Here is a 21,018-nt window from a genome sequence, read left to right on the forward strand (position 1 = left end):
GCCCTCTCCCGTCACGTGTCGGAGGACCGCGGCGTGGAAGCGGCGGTGGCGGTGGCAGTAGCGACGGCAGGCCGTAGGGCAGTCAGAAGGTTTCCGGTTCCGGTGTAACGTTCGGGCTCCGTCTCAGGGGCTGAAGTTTGTGGGGTGAGTAGTGGCCCCGGGCCCAGAGAGGGTATCCTCGGGTTCGAGCCCCCGGGGCTAGGGCTCAGTCCGACAGGAGGACCGAAGCGGAAGGTTCAGTGAGAAGGCAGCTAAGAGCTTAAGGTTCCGTGGGAGAGCGGGTTGGAATGAGATTATTGAGAGGAAAAGGGCGGGGGCGGGAAGGGGACGGGGTGGGGAGACTAGCACAGAGGCGAGGAGTTTGGGTAGAACCAGGTGGGGTAGAGGCCGGTCGGAGAGGCGGAAAGAGCAAACAGAGAAGAATGGGGGCTTCAGGGAGGTAACTCGGGTTGTAGGGAAGAAGCGCAGGGACTAAGGAAATTCACAAGATTGGGTTCTGCTACTTGCTCATTCAGAGATCATGCTGCCTTTCCCTCCACACCGTAACATACACACCAGCCCCACGCAGTTATTGTTCAACATTTGGTTAGTGACAAAGCTGGTTACTGTGTGAAACTTTGATTTTTGCCCACTGCTTGTTTAATGTGCATATTGTCTTATGTATTGTGTTGAACTTGAATACATCTGTTAGTATAGTGTCTGAACACACATTTTATCTAATAGACCAGTACCTCACTTATTACTTTGGGTTTTCAAATTGCTTACACTTTTTTGCCTGTGACTTAATTCTACGGGAATATAAGCTCTGTTAAAGCGAGGATTCTTGTGTGTTTTGTTCACTGTTGTATGTATCCTCAGCACCCAGCATGCTGCTTGACACTTAGTAATTACACAATATTTATTGAATGAATTGAGTACAGCGTAGGCATGGCAGTTGTCCTCATTTTGCAAGATGAGTAAACTGAGGCACAGCGTAATCACTTGCCCAGAGACTGCTACATAGTAGTGCTCAGTGTCGCAGCTGTTAAGTGTGAGCTCTTTCTTCACTCTGTGTGGTACCTGAAGGCGGCTTTGGGCAGCGCACATTAAATATGTAGAGATTGATAGATTATACTGCTGTCTCATGATGAGTGGATAGAGTCACCATAGAACTGTTCATGTGATGTGTTGTGGAGGCATAAAGTCTTTCACTCCTAGTTTCATGACTGTATTAGCACCATGTGGTTATTCCAAAATTAAATACACTTTTTAGCAACAGGTCCTAAAAAGGATAAACCTGCCAAGAACGTAGAAGTTATTCATACTGAATGTTTTAGGAGAAAAGATGCCTTAAAACATCTTGAAAGACTGACTCACAGATCAGACCCTGATATGTGGCACTGCTGGGCGGAGGTTAGCTTGGAAATGGAGGTCAGTGCAGTTTATTGATTTTCAGGCATTGTGGAGAAAATCGGGGCGATAAAATTTTCTCTATGCTCATGAGGAGTTTGGAGATGCCGGTAGGAGATCAAAATGTTAACATGAATAATGTTTAAGAATTATACTAACTTGCATTAAATAACAAATTAAGGATTTGTTATAGAGAGTCCTTTATGGTAGTGTTTTCTCTGCTAAGCTAAAAAGTAGGAAAATAAAGGTGAAAGGCAAAGAGAGAGACCATCCAAAATGCGAGTATTCCTTCCTGAGCTGAGGGATTACTTTTATCTGGGTGCAGAATTCTCACTGGGGTGAATATGACTTCAGAGAAATGTGACACAACAGTTTTAAGGATTATGAGCTTTACTGTAGGATAACTGGTCTCCCTTATTTGCTTCCCTTAAAAGGAAACCTATAGGTCAAGACTGAGTTAAGGAATGCCAGTTAGAAATAGAAATAGAAAAGCTGGCCTCTAGGTAGACTTTTTCAGTTTTGTTTTCAGGTTATACGTTTGCCAGTCCTTGTTGATAAGACAGGATTAGAAAAGAGGCTAGAACTCATTTCTCAGACTAGATTATTCCCAGGGTTGGTTGGTTGGTTCCACAGATTTCATTGACTTACTGCTGCTGAGTTAGGGTTAAAAATCAAGTGTAACGTAGTTCTTTTTGCTGTGAATATGGGTTTTAGGGAAAGAATTTGACTTGAAATTAAGTGGAAGAACTTGCCTGAGGATTGAGTATCGGAGTGGGAAAGACATTCCTGATGTACTAACCACTTGGGTCTCTTCCTGTCCTCTAACTTAAGTCTTTCCTGATTCCTTCGTAGGTGCAGTATTGAATCCCATTTGAGCTCTCCTTTTCCTGAAGAATGGCACTGTCTAAGAGGGAGCTGGATGAGCTTAAACCATGGGTAGAGAAGACAGTGAAGAGGGTACTAGGCTTCTCAGAGCCCACAGTGGTCACAGCAGCACTGAACTGTGTGGGGAAGGGCATGGACAAGAAGAAGGCAGCTGGTATGTACCTTTCTGAATCTTCTGACTTACCATGTAGGATGGCCCCAAGCATTGCTTTGAACTTGCCCAGTAGGGTCAGGCTGCGTTTTAGTTTTTCTTACATTATAATGGAACTACCCCAAATAACTAATTTTGCTCTTTAATTTTTTATTTTTATGACATTTTGAATCTCATACTGACTTCCTTTGACCACTATACTATTACCTAAGTTAAATTTACTTAGGAAATGTGTTAAAGTAAGATGAGTACATTCAGATTCAAGCTGATGTATGAACATACAGAAGTTGTTATACATGAAAAAATGGAGGGAGACAGATTTTATTAATAGTCATCTGTTACAGTGTGCTACTTGGGAAGGGTTAGGGAGATTTTTAATCCCAAAATTTGCTCTGGCTGTGCTACTTCTACTCTAAAAAATCATAACTGTATTTTTACTTCATAGGGTAAAGTCATTCAATATAAGAGAATTTATGGGAATCCTACCAAAAAAACTTAAGAAAACATTTCCTTCCTTCCAGGGATAAATTTTCAGTGTTGGTGTTTGTCATGTGCTTGCTATTAGACTGAAGTACTCTTACCTTTTCAACCCCACCACCTCTTTTTTTCCTGTCAGACCATCTGAAACCTTTTCTTGATGATTCTACTCTCCGATTTGTGGACAAACTTTTTGAGGCTGTGGAGGAAGGCCGAAGCTCTAGACATTCCAAGTCCAGCAGTGACAGGAGCAGAAAACGAGAGCTAAAGGTAGGTTACAGTTAACTTATCTAGTGAACTCGGGAGTGTTTTGAATGGTAACAAAGTTGCTGAGCTTACCTGGCTCACACTTTGATAGTCACTACTAGAATACCTAATAATCAGGAGAGGATCTTAGACCTAAAGCAGAAGGGGTGAAATGAACTTGCATTATCACCAATTTATGGTAATGAACTACCTAAGTTCATGGGTAGAAATATTCCAAGGAAATAATTGATAGCTTTCTTTATTTTTTCATATACAGTTAGGAGTTTTAGTTCTCATGTTTCCCTGTGTTTCCTCCCCACCCACACGCCCACCCCCTTTACTACTATCTACAGATTGATCTAAGAATTCCTGCTTTGATTTACTTGACACCTGATAGATTGTTTCAGAGTGTGGCTCCACTGCTATCTGAGCTGTAGACCTCATTGTTGCTCCTTTATAGAGGTTTCTCTGCAGTGGACTTGCAGGTGGATGGATACCTAATAACAGTTACTGTTTAGTATATGTCTGGAGAGCCTGCCATTCTTCTGTCTATCATATAGCTGGTCATCTGGCCATATAAGTAGAGTACTTAAATGGACCATTGTTATTCCCTTACCTACTTCACTTTTTATTCTGTGATTGCTGATTGGTCATGGCCTCTGAGTGTTTGCAGTATCATAGCTGCTCTCTCTATCTCGTTTCTCTCCGTCTCTCTCTCTTAAAAAAATCTTTTCTGTGACTCCCATCCAACCTTCCAAAGTGCTTTTGATACCTTGGCTATCCTATTGCTTCTCCTGAGGCACAAAAGGTGAATAAGCAATGTCTTCTTGTTCCCTGGCCAGGCTGTGGAACCAAGAAAAACAGATATTCATGTGTTCTTTGTGTTAAGGGCATTGGAGGGTGATCAGAGGAAAGAGAGTCCTTGCCTTAAAAGAATTTGCAATGTAAGGGTTGGGGTGGGGGAACACAACAAAATATAGTCACAAATTAAAAAACCTGAATAGCAGTTTCATGTAAATCTTAGGGTTGAGTGTAAACTTTTGTTGAATTTTATTATGTTTAAAGGGGAATGCTCGATCCACATTATACACAGATCTGTAGAGAGAAGATGAGTTAGGGCAGGGCATGCTGCTGTATAAGTGCTGAGGGCATGCTATGAATGAAGTGCCTAGATGGGGTGGGATAAATAAAAAACGGTTTCTTGAAGGAGGTATCTAGATAGCCTTGGGATATGGGTCCCATTTTGGTCCATTCAAGTCCCCACCCCACACAATATATTATGGGAGAGTCCTTTTTCTTGAACTGTAGGAGTTCCAGGAAGCGCTCACCCCTGGCCGAGGATATGTCCTTGCAAAACACGAGCCCTCCTAGTGAAGAGGGGATGTCACCCAAAGCCTACCACCGGTGTGTACATTTGCTTTTTCCCATTGTCCCTTCCGGTTGGCCATTCTTGGTCCTGTTAAATTCACCTTGCAAATTAGTCAGCATATTTGAGCTCCCATTGTTTGATAAGAACAAGTATTATTGGGGAATACTGAAGAAGAAAGAGAAAGCCCCTGTCCTGGAAGAGCTTAGACTCTAGTTGGGAGGAAGTACTAACATTGAAAGACTTAACACTTGGCAAACGGAATGTATTTTACATAGTATGAACCAAAATATTAAGTGCTAAGAGGAGCCGAAACAACAGTTTGATCAGAGTGGGATGAGATTATTAATGAGGAAAACTTCCTGGAGGAGGTGAGTCTTAGGCAGGATTTAGAACAGGGGTTGTGGAAAAGTTGAGGGAGATCATTACACATGCGGGCAGTAGCATTTGCAAAGACCATGAAATGGGTACGTTTATAAGGACACGGGGATGAAATTTGCTTGACTGGAGTGGGAGAATGATGAAGTTGGGTGAGACGGTCCATTTGGTGGAGGGTCTAGGAGACTCTGGGAAATGCCACAGAATGCTGATAGGAACTAGGATGATTCTTCTCTTCTCCCATGGGCAGGGATACAACTCTTCTTTCATCTTGGGTTCCCTTAGGAAGTTTTTGGTGATGACTCTGAGATCTCAAAGGAATCATCAGGAGTAAAGAAGCGACGGATTCCACGTTTTGAGGAGGTGGAAGAGGAGCCAGAAGTGATTCCTGGGCCTCCCTCAGAGAGCCCTGGCATGCTGACTAAACTCCAGGTTAGTAATTAAGAACTGGAAATAGTGATTTTGTGAGTTGAAGAAGCAAGAGATGCTTGCTTCTCTTTTTAGTGTGGCCTCTATGTGAACTAGTGTTTAGTACTGGGGAACTTTTTTTTCCTGTTTTATGTTTCATCATTCCTTGGGTTAACCAGGAGTATTCCAGTTGAAGGTTAATGAAATGGCATTTGCTGAGTACCCATTAAGTAACAAGCAAGGTGTGTTACATACTTCATTTGCCGAGTTATATACCTCATTGGGTCATTGAGAAAATTATTGAAATAATCAGAACTCAGCTTGATGCTAGGGGAGAATTTCCAAACATAGTGCAGAGAAAGTGTAATCCACTTAAATAATTTCAAGTTGACTTTGTATTTTTTTTAATAGGAATTATCTGGTTTTTATAAAAATGGGCTCTGTTTACGCCCTGGTTAGTATGGCTCAGTGGACTGAGCGCTGGCCTGCAAATCAAAGGGTTGCTGGTTCGATTCCCCTTCAGGACACATGCCTGGGTTGTGGGCCAGGTCCCCAGTAGGGGGCACATGAGAGGCAACCATACATTGATGTTTCTCTCCCCTTCTCCCTTCCCTTCTCTCTAAAAATAAATAAAATCTTGTTTTAAAAATGGGCTCTGTTTAAAATAATTTTGTTACCACATAAGCAGTAACTATTGTTTGTATCATTTAAAGTTTCTTGGGAGGGAGTGGAATGAATATATATATATATATGAATATATATATATATATATATATATATATATATATATATATATATATATATATAAAATGGGTAGATGGGTTTGCTTATATTTCTGAAAGGAAACTGATAATTTTTTAATAGAGAATGAGGTGGAAGAACTCACAATATATCCTTTTGTACTTTTAACACTTTGAACTATATAAATATATCACCTACTCAAAAAGTGTTAAAAATAAATTTTAAAAAATATTTTGGAGCCCCTCGACACCAGTTCTCTTGCAAAATTTGAAAAGAGTTATTTGGTCGTGTCCTCAAAGCTTATCACCCTGAATTTCTCTGGACAGAAGAAGGGGTTTATATAGACTATGAAGCAGGCCTTTTATTGTCGTCTCTGGTTATCCAAACTAGGAATTCAGGGATCAATAACATAATTTTTTTTTAAAGTTATGATTTCTGTGGGTTCTTTTAGGAATTTTGCATGTGTTATTTAAATGTTCACAATTGCCCTGGTTAGGTAGGTACTACTATTTTTACCCCTTTTACACTCTTGGAAGTTGAAGGATTAAATATGATGTCCAAGGTCACACAGGCATCAATTGTCAGAGTTAAGATTCAAACTCAGGTTTCTCTGATGTGTTACTACCTAACATACCAATCCTGCCTTGGGAAGATGGGTTAAAAAATTCCAGTGCTTAGTTGTGTAGGTTTATCTTTACTAAATTTTCTAGCTGATGATATAGGCATAATATGATGTCATTCAAAAGTTTTTAGCCCTCTAGACCTGAAAGCCTTTTGGATTTAGGAACCTGTATGGGAGAAATAGAAAAGACATTAATAGTTTTTCAACTCTTCCCCCACCCCTGAGAACAGATCAAACAGATGATGGAGGCAGCAACACGACAAATTGAGGAGAGGAAAAAACAACTGAGCTTCATCAGTCCCCCCACACCTCAGGTATTGTATCCAGATTACTCTGAAAAGAATAATCTTTAGCACAGAACTTCTTGCCATACTTTCGAATGAGAGTCCAGAAGTGACTGCATGCGCCCTTCCACAGTCTACTACTCTTTGTGTGTGAGTGTGAGAAGTGACTGCACGCGCCCTTCCACAGTCTACTACTCTTTTTGCCCGCCTGCCTAATCCGTCTAATTCTGATTTCTTTTTCTCTGTCTCACAGCCAAAGACTCCTTCTTCCTCCCAACCAGAGCGACTTCCAATTGGCAACACCATTCAGCCCTCCCAAGCCGCCACTTTCATGAATGATGCCATTGAGAAAGCAAGGAAAGCAGCTGAACTGCAAGCCCGCATCCAAGCCCAGTTGGCACTAAAGCCAGGGCTCATTGGCAATGCCAACATGGTGGGCCTGGCCAATCTTCATGCCATGGGCATTGCTCCCCCGTGAGTATCTTGAAGCTTGAGAAGCAACAAATGCCTTTGAGGGATTTTTTTTTAAGTGACCACAATTTTTTAAAAATTGGTTTTAGAAAGAGAGGGGAAAGTGATGGGGAGAGGGAGAGAAACATCAATTTGTTGTTCCCCTTCTTTATGCATTTGTGTGCCCTGACCAGGAATCAAACCCGCCACCTTGGTGTATCAGGATGATGCTCTAATATACTGAGCTACCTGGCCAGGGCTTCTTTGAATGTTATTGATCCTTTTCTGCCAAGGAACCTAAATCATTTCTTACAGTTACCTATTTCTTACATATGCTGAATAAATACCAATTTAATGTATTCTCTTGGCTTCCTTGTTGCAAAGTTTACAGTCTTTTTATAATTGGTAGGACTGAGGTTACGGTTATTTATCTAATACTGTAGCTAGGAGTAGAATCAGGTCTCCTGGTTTTAACTCAACTGTATCCATTGAACCCCATTAGGTGAGGCCCTGACCAGCATGGCTCACTTGGTTGAGCATCATCCTGCCATTGTTGGATTTTGATTTGTTTTATTTTCTGTTTGCCTTATTGTTCCACATGCAGTTTATTTCTTTGTGGGCTATTTTTCAGGAAGGTGGAGTTAAAAGATCAAACAAAACCTACACCACTGATTCTCGACGAGCAGGGTCGCACTGTAGACGCAACAGGCAAGGAGATTGAGCTGACACACCGCATGCCTACTCTGAAGGCCAATATTCGTGCTGTAAAGAGAGAACAATTCAAGCAACAGCTTAAAGAAAAGCCATCAGAAGACATGGAGTCCAATACCTATTTTGACCCCCGAGTTTCAATTGCCCCTTCCCAGCGACAGAGACGCACTTTTAAATTCCATGACAAGGGCAAATTTGAGAAGATTGCCCAACGATTACGGACAAAGGTATCTGGCATAGAATATAACTTAGAACTTCAAGGAAGTTAGGAAGGTAACAGAGGAAATTAAATACAGTCCTAAAATACTTTCAACTCAGTTCTCTGTGTTTTAGGCAATTAGACTTGATTTTTAGCTCATTTGCCTTCTTAATTACATTCAACTTGGGTGGAAATAAAATTGAATTTGAAAATTCTCCACATCCAAATAACAGTGGAAGGAAACAATTAAGAACCCTTTGGGTGGCTGAGGAAAGCTATCCTGGTGTTAAAATTCCCTGCAGACAGTCCACAGACCTAGCGAGTTGAATTGACTATATTCAGTGACTTTTGCCTTCTCATTTTCATCCTCTCAGAATGAGGTTTTCATAAAGTTTCATTTGTGCATGTTTGCTTCAGGCACATATTGTGGGGTGAAGAGGCAGTGATGAGGGTGAGATGTATGTAAATCAACTAAGTAAAGGATAAAATAAAGGAGAATAGTTTTCCCCCTAAGCTTTCAGAAATTATGAACTAGTTCCATTAGGTGTAAAGAGTTCAACAAAGGAGTGTTTTAAAATTTGGGATTCTACTACTTAGATGCTTTCTGTGACTCCAATTTATCTTCCTCTCTTGGTTTATCTTGTCTTTAGGCTCAACTGGAGAAGCTGCAGGCAGAGATCTCACAGGCAGCTCGAAAAACAGGCATCCATGCTTCAACTAGGCTGGCCCTTATTGCTCCAAAGAAGGAGTTAAAGGAAGGGGATATTCCTGAAATTGAGTGGTGGGACTCTTACATCATCCCCAATGGCTTTGACCTGTGAGTTTGTTTGTTAATTTCTTTTAATAAGACTAGAGTTTTAATGGGAGAGATGATACTGATGCATTAAGTAAACTTTTAAAATCCAAGAGAAATAGGTAACTGTATACAAGCTCATATACTTATGAAGAATATGTTGTATGGGTTATTTTTAGTTTTTTGGGTTATGTAGGAGGAATGGACACAAATCTAAAAGAGCAGATCTATAAATTATTTGCTTTTTTATACATTGTTATTTGCTTTTAGCATTTTCTTACTTTTTTTTACTTAAAATAGGTGTTTATGTTTTTTAAAGATCTAGTTCTAGAATAGAACAAGGATTCTTAGTTGATGGGAGAGAGAGTAAACAAAGCATACGAGAAACGCTTGGAAAGGGTAAAGGGGGCTGAATACATGGTGACAGGATTTGACTGTGGGTGGTGGACACACAGCGCAGCATGCAGATCATGTGTCATGGAGATGTACACTTGAAACCCATATAGTCTTACTACTAAAGTCACCCCAATACATTTAATTGAAAAATAAAAGGGAAACAATTACATTAACTATATCCGCTTTATTGTTCTGGTACATGGCTTTAGGAGAGTGTGTCTCGGCCTTTCCTTACCCTTCCTAACAGTGACAGGGAGTAACAGTAACAGTGACAGACTGATGTCCATGAGGGGTGTTAGAGTAGAAAAAAGATTGCACTGGTGTGGAGAGTTATCCAACCTTAGTGGGACCCAGTTTTCTCATCTTGAAAATCCTGTGTAATATAATTACATGTTAGAGATATGCAAATACTAAAACGTGCTTGAGTACATTAAAAAGAATGGGTTTTTTCATTGTGTTTCCGAGACTGCTCTTGGAATCATCTCTACCCACATTCTGTTTTCTCCTCTTCCTCCAATTTTAGTACAGAGCAAAATCCCAAGAGAGAAGATTATTTTGGGATCACAAATCTTGTTGAACATCCAGCCCAGCTCAACCCTCCAGGTAATATATAGATTACTCACTCAAGGCTCCAGAGAAGCATTATCCAATAGACAATGTGAAAATGGACATGTTCTTTATCTGCACTGGCTATCCAGTAGCCACTGTCCACCTGTGACTATTGAGCACTTGAAAACTGACTCGTACTAATACAACTGAGGGACGGAATTTTTTATTTTAATCAGTTTTTTAAAAAGATTTCATTTATTTTTAGCCATGGGTGGTGTGGCTCAGTGGATTGAGCGCTGGCCTGAGAATCAAAGGGTTGCTGGTTTGATTCCCAGTCAGGGCACATGCCTGGGTTGTGGGCCAGGTCCCCAGCAAGGGGCGTGCAAGAGGCAACCACACATTGATGTTTCTCTTCTTCTCTTTCTCCCTTCCCAACTGTCTAAAATAAGGGATTTTATTTATTTATTTTGGACAGAGGGGAAGGGAGAAAGAGAGGGGAAAAAACATTGATCAGTTGCCTCTCGCAAACCCCCAGCAACGGGCGTGGCCTGCAACCCAGGCATGTGTCTGACTAGGAATCAAACCTGAGACCTTTCAGTTTGCCCGACAATGACCAGCCCATTGAGTTATACCAGTCATAGCTAATTTTAGTCTATTTTAATTAATTTACATTTAAGTGGTACATGTGGCTAGTGGCCAAAGTATTGGACATTGCAGCTCTAGAGCATTGAGACCTAATCTCAAGAGGACCTCATTGATGTCTGTTACAAGTTGGGCTTTTGCCATGGTGTTGACTCCCAATTCCAGTCTTGTGTTTCACTTCTAAATTTCTGCTCTTCTATCTTCTTTGTCTTCAGTCTTTCTCTTTATCGTTTTTGTAGCAAAAGTCTATTTGCTCAGCTCTGACCAGCGTGACTCAGGTTGGGTGTCATTCCACAAAGTGTAAGGTTGCCAGTTGGGTGCAGGTTGGGGTACATAACGAGAGGCAGCTGATGGATGTTTCTGTCTCACATCAATGTTTCTCTCCCTCTCTTTCTCCCTGCCTTCCCCTGTCTCTAAAAATAAATAAATAAAATACTTTCTCCCCAACTTAATTTAAAAAAAGAAAAAAGTCTATTACCTGAGTCAAAAGAGATAAGCTGTGTTTTTAACTAGGTGAGTCCCTTGGGTAAATCACTTAGAACACAGAATTTTCTCATGTGCAGGTAATATTAACTGATGTGCCTTCTTCAAGAGTTATGTGGATCCTAAAAGACTTTAATGCTTTCATCAGGTTTGGGATGAATGGAGGAGATAATATCTTAGTAAATTTGCTGTCAGTAACTTCAGAAAAATAGATTGAGATCTTGAGCTAATACAAGGCGTAATAATCATTTAATTTTACTTAATCAGAGTCTACTTAGCTATCATCATTGTGGATCATTAGAAGAATGTTGGGGGGAGGTGTTTGTTTTAAAAAGTTGTATAAACCTGCTTTGGGGGTCCAGATGAATTTTTTCATTCCCTATAACTCTAAAATTATAAATTTTATCAACTTGACAAATGGTTTTCAAATTGTATTACACAGAAACATTAAAGTTCAGGAGATAAGATCCAAATAGGATTCTAGAGCCCCCCCACCTACTCAAAATCCTCGAGCAGACCAGAACAGCTCTAATTTTGTTTTCTAGATCTGCCACATTTCAGTTGATAAAGGGTTCAATTGCTTTAAGAAAATCAAGTTAGAACACTACTCACGAAAGATAGACTGCTTTTTAAAAATAAAACATTATTACCACTATCACAACCTAAAAATAACCAAAATGGTTAAACTAAAGATTCTTTTCATGTGATTGATACAACACCTACATCCCTCTAATGTGCTTATTGCTCATTTCTCTGATTAACAGTTGACAATGACACACCAGTTACTCTGGGAGTCTATCTTACCAAGAAGGAACAGAAGAAACTTCGAAGGCAAACAAGGAGGGAAGCACAGAAGGAGCTACAAGAGAAAGTCAGGCTGGGCCTGATGCCTCCTCCAGAGCCTAAAGGTACATGTTTTAAAAGCAGGGATGAAAGGGAGGCATGTTGCTCTCTGTATTTCTAGAGGAACTTCAGCATCTGTCTGTATTTGGGTGCTGTTTCCAAGAATCGTTTATTGGTGGGTTTTTTCCTTTCTTAAATTTTCTACTATCTTTCCTTATTTAAAAAGATCAACATATTCATTGTTGGTGTAATTAAGGTGTGAGTATTATTGGTCATATAACACACTGATCTTCCTGGAAGAATATGGTCTTGAAATTCGTGAAGATGGTAGTTGCACTATTTGCATAGAAAGGTTATGTACATAATTCTTAACATTTGAAAAATGAAAATACAGTTAAAAAAGAAACCTAACTCCTATAGTTTCCATTGTCATTCCAGTAATATTTTGAGTGAGTCTTGTTATGTATAGGATCTTTTCAACTACATGCTTTTATCAGAGTGAAAATACCAAAGAAATTAAGTTTCCTGCGTGGAAGAGAGTAAATGGGGGATAAATGGTGACAGAAGGAGACTAGACTTCAGACAGCGAGCACACAGTACAGCGTGCAGATGATGTGTGGTACCCTTGAAACCTGTATAATCTTATTGAGCCATATAACCCCAATAAATTCAATTTAAAAAAAGAAAATAGCCCTGGCTGGGCGACTCAGTTATTTGGAGCATTCTCCCATACACCAAGACCTTGCGGGTTTTATCCCCAGTCAGGGCATTTATGGGAGGCAACCAGCTGATGTTTCTCATGTTGATGGTTCACTATCTTTCTCTACTCCCCACCCCTTTCCTCTCTCTAAAATCAGTAAATATCCTCGGGTAAGAATTAAAAACAATATTTTTAAATGAAAAACAAGAACACTTAAAAAGTATAAGTTCCTTGTCTTTCATAAAATTTTTAAGCCATGTAAATAAATGCATACCAACTATTTAGATTAATTGTGTGAATTGCCACTAATGCCGAGTTAACTATATGGGCTTTTCAAGGTAGGAGCTTTTGGAAGAGGTGAGTTTTGAGCAGAATTGAAATAGATAAACAATATGAATTGGTAGAGGAGAGGATAGGTTATCCCAGCTGGAGAAGCAGCTTCAGAGATTGATTTCTGTTCTCTCTCCCCTACAGTGAGAATTTCCAATTTGATGCGAGTATTAGGAACAGAAGCTGTTCAAGACCCCACGAAGGTAGAAGCCCATGTCAGAGCTCAGATGGCAAAAAGACAGAAGTAAGTGCCATGGGATTGGGTGGAAACCCAGGGCAAGTATGTTTCCCAAGCTCTTCTGGGGGATCCATATTTGAAGGAAGGGGAGAGTCCTCCGTTGCTCTCTCTTTCCCTCAGCCCTGCCTCTGATCTTCAATGCCTTTCTCACTTGTGGATGTCCTTCCTGTCACGACAGAGCGCATGAAGAGGCCAACGCTGCCCGAAAACTAACAGCAGAACAGAGAAAGGTCAAGAAAATTAAAAAACTTAAAGAAGACATATCACAGGGGGTACACATATCTGTATATAGGTAGGTGTCCAAAATGGGCCAGCCTTCCCCTTCGAAACACCAAAACATTTTCCAAGTTCTTGAGAGAGAATTACTGTGGCCTAAAAGCATACGTAACATTATCAGCCCCTACCCTCTTTAAATGACCCTAGTGTGAAGTAGGAATTAGTAAATCTTTTACAATGGTGAGACTTACTCTTCTGTCTCTGAAGTCTTCTTAGTGAACCAGTAATAGTTCTGAAGAATGAGTGAATGAATGAATGTACTTGCTCAGGCCAAGATGTGAACTAAGGATCATGTGCTTTTTGCAGCATAAAGTACCCTACGTCTCCTGATGTACTGCAGAAATCCTTTTAGTCCCACTCCAGATTGCACTTTATACACTATTACTTTTGTGTTAATGTTTTTATTCTCTTATGTTAGAACAAGTTCATGTTTAGTAGCTAGTTCTTAATTATAAAAAGTGGTATAAGAGTAGTGAATCCCTATTAAAAAAAAATTCTGACAGTACAGAAGTACACTTAAGGGGAAGTTCCCTTCCTGTTCTCTGATCCCTTAGGTCCACTCGCTATGGGTAATTGCTCCGAACAGTTTTTCATGTATCTTAGAAATTTTTTATGGATAGCATTGTAACTACATTCTAAGCATATAAAGGCAAAGGATATGTTGATCTTTATACTGGCAAGAACAATTAAAAGTATTTTTAGATGATGGTGAATACCTTCCTTTGTTCTTGGGTAAATTCTGATCACCTGCTGTTCATTGTGAGGCGTCCAAGTGCTAGACTTTGAAGACGTGTAAGACAGTGGAAATACTTCTAGACTCATCAGTTCTGCCTTTTACGCATTAGTATGTTTGATTACTCCAAAGACCTTTTTTTTCCTCAGAGAGAAAATCATTTTGGATTCATCTATTTATTTGCCATTCCATTCTGGCAGCTACTGATGCTAAAATGAAAGCCATAACTAAACTTTCCCTTCTCCAGAGTTCGAAATTTGAGCAATCCAGCCAAGAAGTTCAAGATTGAGGCCAATGCTGGGCAACTGTACCTGACAGGGGTGGTGGTACTGCACAAGGATGTCAACGTGGTAGTAGTGGAAGGGGGTGAGTCTGAAAAAATGAGGGAGATTGTCCCCAGGCAACCCTAGGCCTTGAAGTCATTAGCATGGTGGGAGAAAAGAGAAAAAGATAGTATATTGGAACCATACTTGGGTATACAAGGTCTGTCCAGAAGGTATCCAGCCGTGTAATATGAAAAACAGACATTTAGTGAAGACATAAGATACACTCTACCTAGGACAATGATGCCTCAGTCCCCTTCAAAGTAGGTACCTTGGGACCTCACACAGTTCTCCCAATCACCATCAGCTGCCCCATTGTATTTCCTAAATCTCATCAATGGTCTGAAAACTCTTCCCTTTCAAAGGTGATTTTAGTTTTGGGAAAAGCCAGAAGTCACAGGTGCCAAATCTGGGTTATAGGGGGTCTGAGTCACCTGGGTGATTGGATGTTTCCCAAAAAACTGCACAAGACGTAATATATGAACAGGCGCATTGTTGTGATGAAGCTGCCAATCACCAGCTGCCCATAGCTGCAGCCTTCTGAATCAATCATCTGACTAGTTTCCATGGAGGAATTTCAAGCTTTCCACAAAATTTGATGTAGATTCATTGCCCTACTGGCTCAGTCATTTTGAGTGCAACAGCCACACCCTACACATGCTCACTCAATCAACGTCATCTACCGTCCCCACTGACTAGTACAGTGAAGTTGTCATTGTGCACATAGGACATTCCAGTTCACTCCCCTTGGCTGCCAGGTTATATCAATACTGTGCAGACCATTATCATATTAACAATGGCTGGACTCTTTCCGGATGAACTTTGTAATATCCTGGGCCTCTCTTTCCACATTCATTGGAGTAAAAGGACCTAAGCTGTAGTTCCTGGTATTGCTTCAACTACCATATTAATATCTGAGCATTGAATGAGCTCAGAGGTTCTTTCTATGCCACCATCTTCCACAACCCTGGCAAAATTCTCCTTTTCTGTTTCCAGGCCCCAAGTCCCAGAAGAAATTTAAGCGTCTTATGCTGCATCGGATAAAGTGGGATGAACAGACATCTAACACAAAGGGAGATGGTGAATGGGGGTTAGAGGGGATTAGGTGGGAGTTGGGGGTCGTATTCTGTCCATTCATCTGTTCCCTACCTATGACATTCTTGCTAACACTGGGTAGTGTTCAGGAACTTTAGAAGGACCCATTTGATTGTGAGCATGCTACACATTCATACATTTGTTATGTGATTTGTATTTGTTATGTGATCATGTGCATGAGTGTTAGTTATTTTTCTGCCTGTCCTTTCAGGCCTTTCTACCAATTTCCCTGTCTGCCCTGGATCTGAATACCCATTACTTGAGTATATTTAGTTTGAAAATTCAGCACACTATATGCTCTCATACATACATTGGCTGTATTACTTTTTGATAAAATTTTTTTAAAGGGTTGAAGGCAAAAAGACTTTGAGATCAAAAAAAGCTTTCTGCTTTGTTCAAGAAAATGTACTTTTTTAAAAAATGTACTTTTCATTCTTTTGCCCAACTTTATCTTATCAAATATATATATATGTATATTTGACATCCTCTTGGCTGTCATTTTTCCATCAACATTCATTCTTCTTTGAAAACCTCTTTTAGCATTTAACATATGCAGAGACTTTTTTAAAGATTTTATTTATTTTTAGAAAGGGGAAGGGAGGGAGAAAGAGAGGGAGAGAAACACCAATGTGTGCTTGCCTCTCGAGCGCCCCCTACTGAGGACCTGGCCTGCAGCCCAGGCATGTGCCCTGACCAGGAATCAAACCAGCAACCTTTTGGTTCGTAGGCCAGAGCTCAGTCCACCAAGCCACACCAGATAGGGCAAGGCTTTTTTTTTAAATCTGACTTTTGCCCTGTTATACTTTTTGGCCTTAAAGTATTTTTAACTTCACAGAGTAGGGTTTTTTTGGTTTGGTTTGGTTTTGGTTTTGGTTTTTTTTTGTAACAATTGACCTATATTTTGTTTTACAAGTGTTCTATTTTTATTTGGTATATTTGCCCTCCTCCATTAGACTAAAACCTCCCTGAGGATAGACTCTTACCATCTGGCATCTGAAGCCTTGCTCTCAAAGTGCTTAGGACAAATTTTTATTTTGGTTGCTTGTCTTTCACTTATCCATGTATTCTCAGTACCCAGCACAGTTCTTGACACATACTAGGTGCTCAGTAAATGTTTGTTGAATTAATTTCCCTGCCTATGTGAAGCTTCCAGTCTGATTTGGGGTGAAGAGTAACAAGACATTTGATTGCAGTACATGGTAAAGGGTGACAGTATTTAAAAGAATTTTGATAGATTTGAACACTGTTTGTTTAGAACCTAAATCTTGGTCTCTAGTCTAAATCTAGAGCAAGATTTAGCTATATTGTCTTTTCCAGATGACGAGGAATCCGATGAGGAAGCTGTGAAGAAAACCAACAAATGTGTACTAGTCTGGGAGGTAGGTGATTCTTCTTTCTTTTTAATATTTATTTTTTACAGACAAAGGAAGGGAGAGAGAAAGGGGGAGAGAAACATCGATTGGTTGCCTCTCACACATGCCCCGATGGGGGACCAAACACACAACCCAGGCATGTGCCTTGACCAGGTATTCAACCAGCAACTTTTTGGTTAATGGGCTGACATTCAACCAGATGAACCACACGGGCCAGGGCCAGGATAGTGATTCTTTATTAAACAGTGAAGTAGAACTTGAGCTAATTCTTGATTGTTCCGACTATTCAAATAGAACAGTGGAATGGTAAAAACTAAACAATGACTCTATTACATAACTTGTGGGTGAGTTTTGTTTGTTTGTTTTTTCCCCAGAATTTGTTGTTAAATGTTTGGCAGCAAATTCTTCCTCATTATATTTTAGTTTAGTTGGTAAGTATGTTAGGATCTACCATCTGGAGAACAGTTTGGAAAACCTGTGGCAAGATTACAAATTCTCAACTGAGTATTTCATAGTCATAGATCAGGCTTATAAAGAGGGAAATTAATTGTTGGGTTTTTGTTTGGATATAGTGAAAGAAATACTAAACTTAAGACTAGAAAGTTGTGAGTCTGGTCAGTACTACTTGTTAGCTATGTAGCTGGGCAAGGCATTAAAATTCAATACTGTTGTTTTTGTCTATAAAATGTGGTTATAATTTTCCCTCCCTATAGAGTTTTTTTTTTTTAATCCTCACTGGAGGACATGCTAATTGATTTTAGAGAGAGGGGATGGGAGAGGAAGAGAAGGAGAGAAACATTGATGTGAGGGAGAAACATTGATCAGTTGCCTCTCATACGTGCACCAACCAGGGACTGAACCCACAGCCTAGGCATGTGCCCTGACAAGGAAACAAACCCACCACATTTTGGTTTATTGGACAGTGCTCCGATACCAGCACCAGCCCACACCAGACAATGACCCACACCAGCCAGGGCAAAGGTTATTTGTTTGTTTGAAAACCTAATTAGATTATTATATAATGGTACTTCATAAAATGTAAATAAATCACTCTTCAAATGGAACTTTTTTTTTTTTTTTTGGTTGTATAGTTCTTTCATCCCTGAAATCTTAGTGAACCAGCATTAGTTCTGAAGAATGAATGAATGAATAAATGAATGGGCTTATTCAGGCCAGTTTGTGAATTATGCATTATTCACCCTTTTTTGAAGCATAAAATACAGTTTCTCTAGGAACTATTAAAAGTTTCTTTTCTCAGTAACTATATTCTTATCTTGATATAGTACAGTAATCCTTTTATTCCCACTCCAAAATACATTCATTGCATTGTAAATATTTTTTACCTTTGTATTTGTTGTTTTCATTTTATATTCTCTTGTGTTGATTCATGTGTATCTTCTATTTTTTAAATGTGCTCATATTTAGCAACTAGTTCTTTATTATAAAAGTATTAAGTTATTACAAAAGTAGTAAATGCTGCCCTGGGCAGGTGGCCCAGTTAGTTGGAGCATCAGACCATGCACCAAAAGGTGGTTGGATTCCAGTGAAGGCACATACCTAGGTTGCAGGTTCAATCTCATACATACAGTTGGGATTCATACAGGAGGCAGCTGATCCATGTTTGTCTTTGTCCCTTCCTCTCTAAAATCAATAAACACGTCCTCAGATGAGAATTTAAAGAAAGCGTGGTGAATGCTTATTAAAATAAATTCCTACAACAAAAAAGAGCACTTACTGAAATAGTTCTTTTTTGATTCCCTGGTTCTTTTTTTTTAGATTTTATTTATTTATTTTTAGAGAGAGGGGAAGGGAAGGAGAAAGAGGGAGAGAAACATCATTGTGCGAGAGAACTACCAACTGGTTGCCTTTTGCATGCCTCCCACTGGAAACCTGGCCCACAACCCAGGCATGTGCCCTGACTGAGAATCGAACCAGAAACCTTTTGGTCCACAGACCAGCATTCAATCCACTCCATGTCAGCAGGGCTCCCTGATTCTTTAAGATCACACTTTATGGGTAATTGCTACTAATTGTTTTTCATGCAGCCTTCTGTCTTACCCTATATTCCTCTAATTTATGCATACATATTTGGTCATAATAACCATAATACCTATTTTTTTGTCTCATAAGTCCCCACCTGTATATTTAATGTCCCAGTCTCTTCATCTCTTTCAAATTCTCTTCCATCTATCTGAGTGTCCTCAGGAATCGCATCTCAGGTTCAGAAATAAGCCAAGTTCTGTTCCAGTCTCCTTATTGGAATCTGATTCCTGAAAGACTTGAGGTAGCACTTTATGACTATCTTTGTTGCTGGTGCCTTTGGTGACAATGCGCTTCCACCCAGTTACTGTATATTTTTCTATTATAGATCTGTGGAGGTAGCCCCCTGGCTCCCCTTTCCCTCTCTTTCCCCTTGTCCCTTTATTGTTCTTTATCACTGGGCCCAAGCCTCCTTCTTGTACACAGGGTCTCACTAAGTCCTGTGAAAAGAGTCCTTCAGCCTCTGGTTCTCTAACACCTTTCTCCTGAAAGGCCCAAATCTAGTCCTGGAGGCCTGGTGGGAGACAAGTTCATACCATCTCACCCTCTATAGTTCTTCCTGACTTGCTTTTCCACCCAGGCAGGCCACAGACCTCTCATCCTCCATTGAGTCAAAAGAAAAAACCCTTATGTATAAATTCATGAAAACTCACACAAACATACAAAGAAATGGAGATTAGAATTGCTTTTACCAGCCCTGGCTGGTGTGGCTCAGTGGATTGAGCCTGCTTGTGAACCAAAAGATGGCCAGAACAATTTCTAGTCAGGGCACATGCCTGGGTTGCAGATTCAATGCCCGGTTGGGACATGTAGGAGAAGCAACCGATGGATGTTTCTCTTTCGCATCAATGTTACTCTCCCTGTCTTTCTCCCTCCCTTCCTCTCTTTCTAAAAATAAATAAAATTTTAAAAGAAAAAAAAAGAATTGCTTTCACCATAAAAATCACTTTCAGTTAGACACATTGCTACACAATCAAGCATTAGACTTTATAAAATTATACTATATCTCAGTGATTTTCAGTCTTTTTCATATCATGGTCACATAAGCTAATTACTAAAATTCTGCATCGCACCAGAAAATACATTTTTTGCTGGTCTGACAAAAAGATAATTTTGATTAATTCAAACCAGATGGCCATGGTTTCATGGTTCACTATTGTCTTTTTTTTTTTTTTTTTTTTTTGGACAATCTAAGGGAAAGAAGGTCAGTGCACCTGCCTAAATAGTCAGGTATTGTGTGTTTTAAAAATTCTTGAGGCACGGCACACCTGTTGAAAATCGCCGCTATGTACTGATTTAAACTAGAAATTGTACTGCTTTTATTACCCATTTTGTCTCTTTCCCAGGGTACAGCCAAAGACCGGAGCTTTGGGGATATGAAATTCAAACAGTGCCCTACAGAGAACATGGCTCGGGAGCATTTCAAAAAGCACGGGGCTGAACACTACTGGGACCTTGCCCTAAGCGAATCTGTGTTGGAGTGCACCGACTGAGACTACTGCAAGCCCTTGCCTCTACCCCCTTGCCCATGTTTCTTCAGTTCTCTCCCTTATTCTACTTCCCAGCCGTGCCCACTTGTGTGTGTGATCTCAGAACTGTGCCAAGCTGACACTGGGACAAAGGGAGAACACATTGCTCCCTTCCCCTGTCAGCCTGGTGCTGCCCTTTACTCCCCTTATGTGCATATGATTAAAGAGTTATTTTTAAAGTTTGTATGGTATTTTTCACACACTCACAGGTATTGGAGTTTGGGTCTTCAGGTGATTTTTTCTCCAGACTTCTAGCAATTGCTATGGAAAAAGCAAATTTTGTCATTGATGTTTATGTATATGAATGGATGGGAGGATGAATGGTATGTATTTTTGAGGTCTAATGGAAATTTTCAGACCTCATCTTG

General features: G+C 40.1%; 1 protein-coding gene across 5 annotated transcripts; it reads left to right on the forward strand.

Moving 5' to 3' along the window:
* On the forward strand, positions 1 to 20,855 carry PRPF3 (pre-mRNA processing factor 3). 5 transcript variants are annotated; one of them, XM_071219724.1, is made up of 17 exons: positions 1 to 144; positions 2,242 to 2,428; positions 3,042 to 3,172; positions 4,457 to 4,552; positions 5,178 to 5,324; positions 6,894 to 6,977; positions 7,201 to 7,421; positions 8,029 to 8,335; positions 8,958 to 9,124; positions 10,020 to 10,099; positions 11,935 to 12,078; positions 13,188 to 13,287; positions 13,460 to 13,573; positions 14,538 to 14,656; positions 15,610 to 15,693; positions 17,026 to 17,087; positions 20,468 to 20,855. In XM_071219724.1, exons 5-17 carry the CDS (start codon positions 5,307 to 5,309, stop codon positions 20,612 to 20,614), a joined length of 1,647 nt encoding a protein of 548 aa, XP_071075825.1. In that variant the 5' UTR covers positions 1 to 144; positions 2,242 to 2,428; positions 3,042 to 3,172; positions 4,457 to 4,552; positions 5,178 to 5,306; the 3' UTR covers positions 20,615 to 20,855. The 5 variants fall into 5 exon arrangements, with proteins under 5 accessions (XP_071075825.1, XP_024426126.1, XP_045059676.1 ...); XM_024570358.3 differs by lacking the exon at positions 4,457 to 4,552; XM_045203741.3 differs by lacking the exons at positions 1 to 144; positions 4,457 to 4,552 and adding an exon at positions 145 to 264.
* The last annotated feature ends 163 nt before the right edge of the window (positions 20,856 to 21,018 follow it).

Source organism: Desmodus rotundus, chromosome 12 (genome assembly GCF_022682495.2).
Source record: "Desmodus rotundus isolate HL8 chromosome 12, HLdesRot8A.1, whole genome shotgun sequence".
Taxonomy (NCBI): Eukaryota; Metazoa; Chordata; class Mammalia; order Chiroptera; family Phyllostomidae; genus Desmodus; species Desmodus rotundus.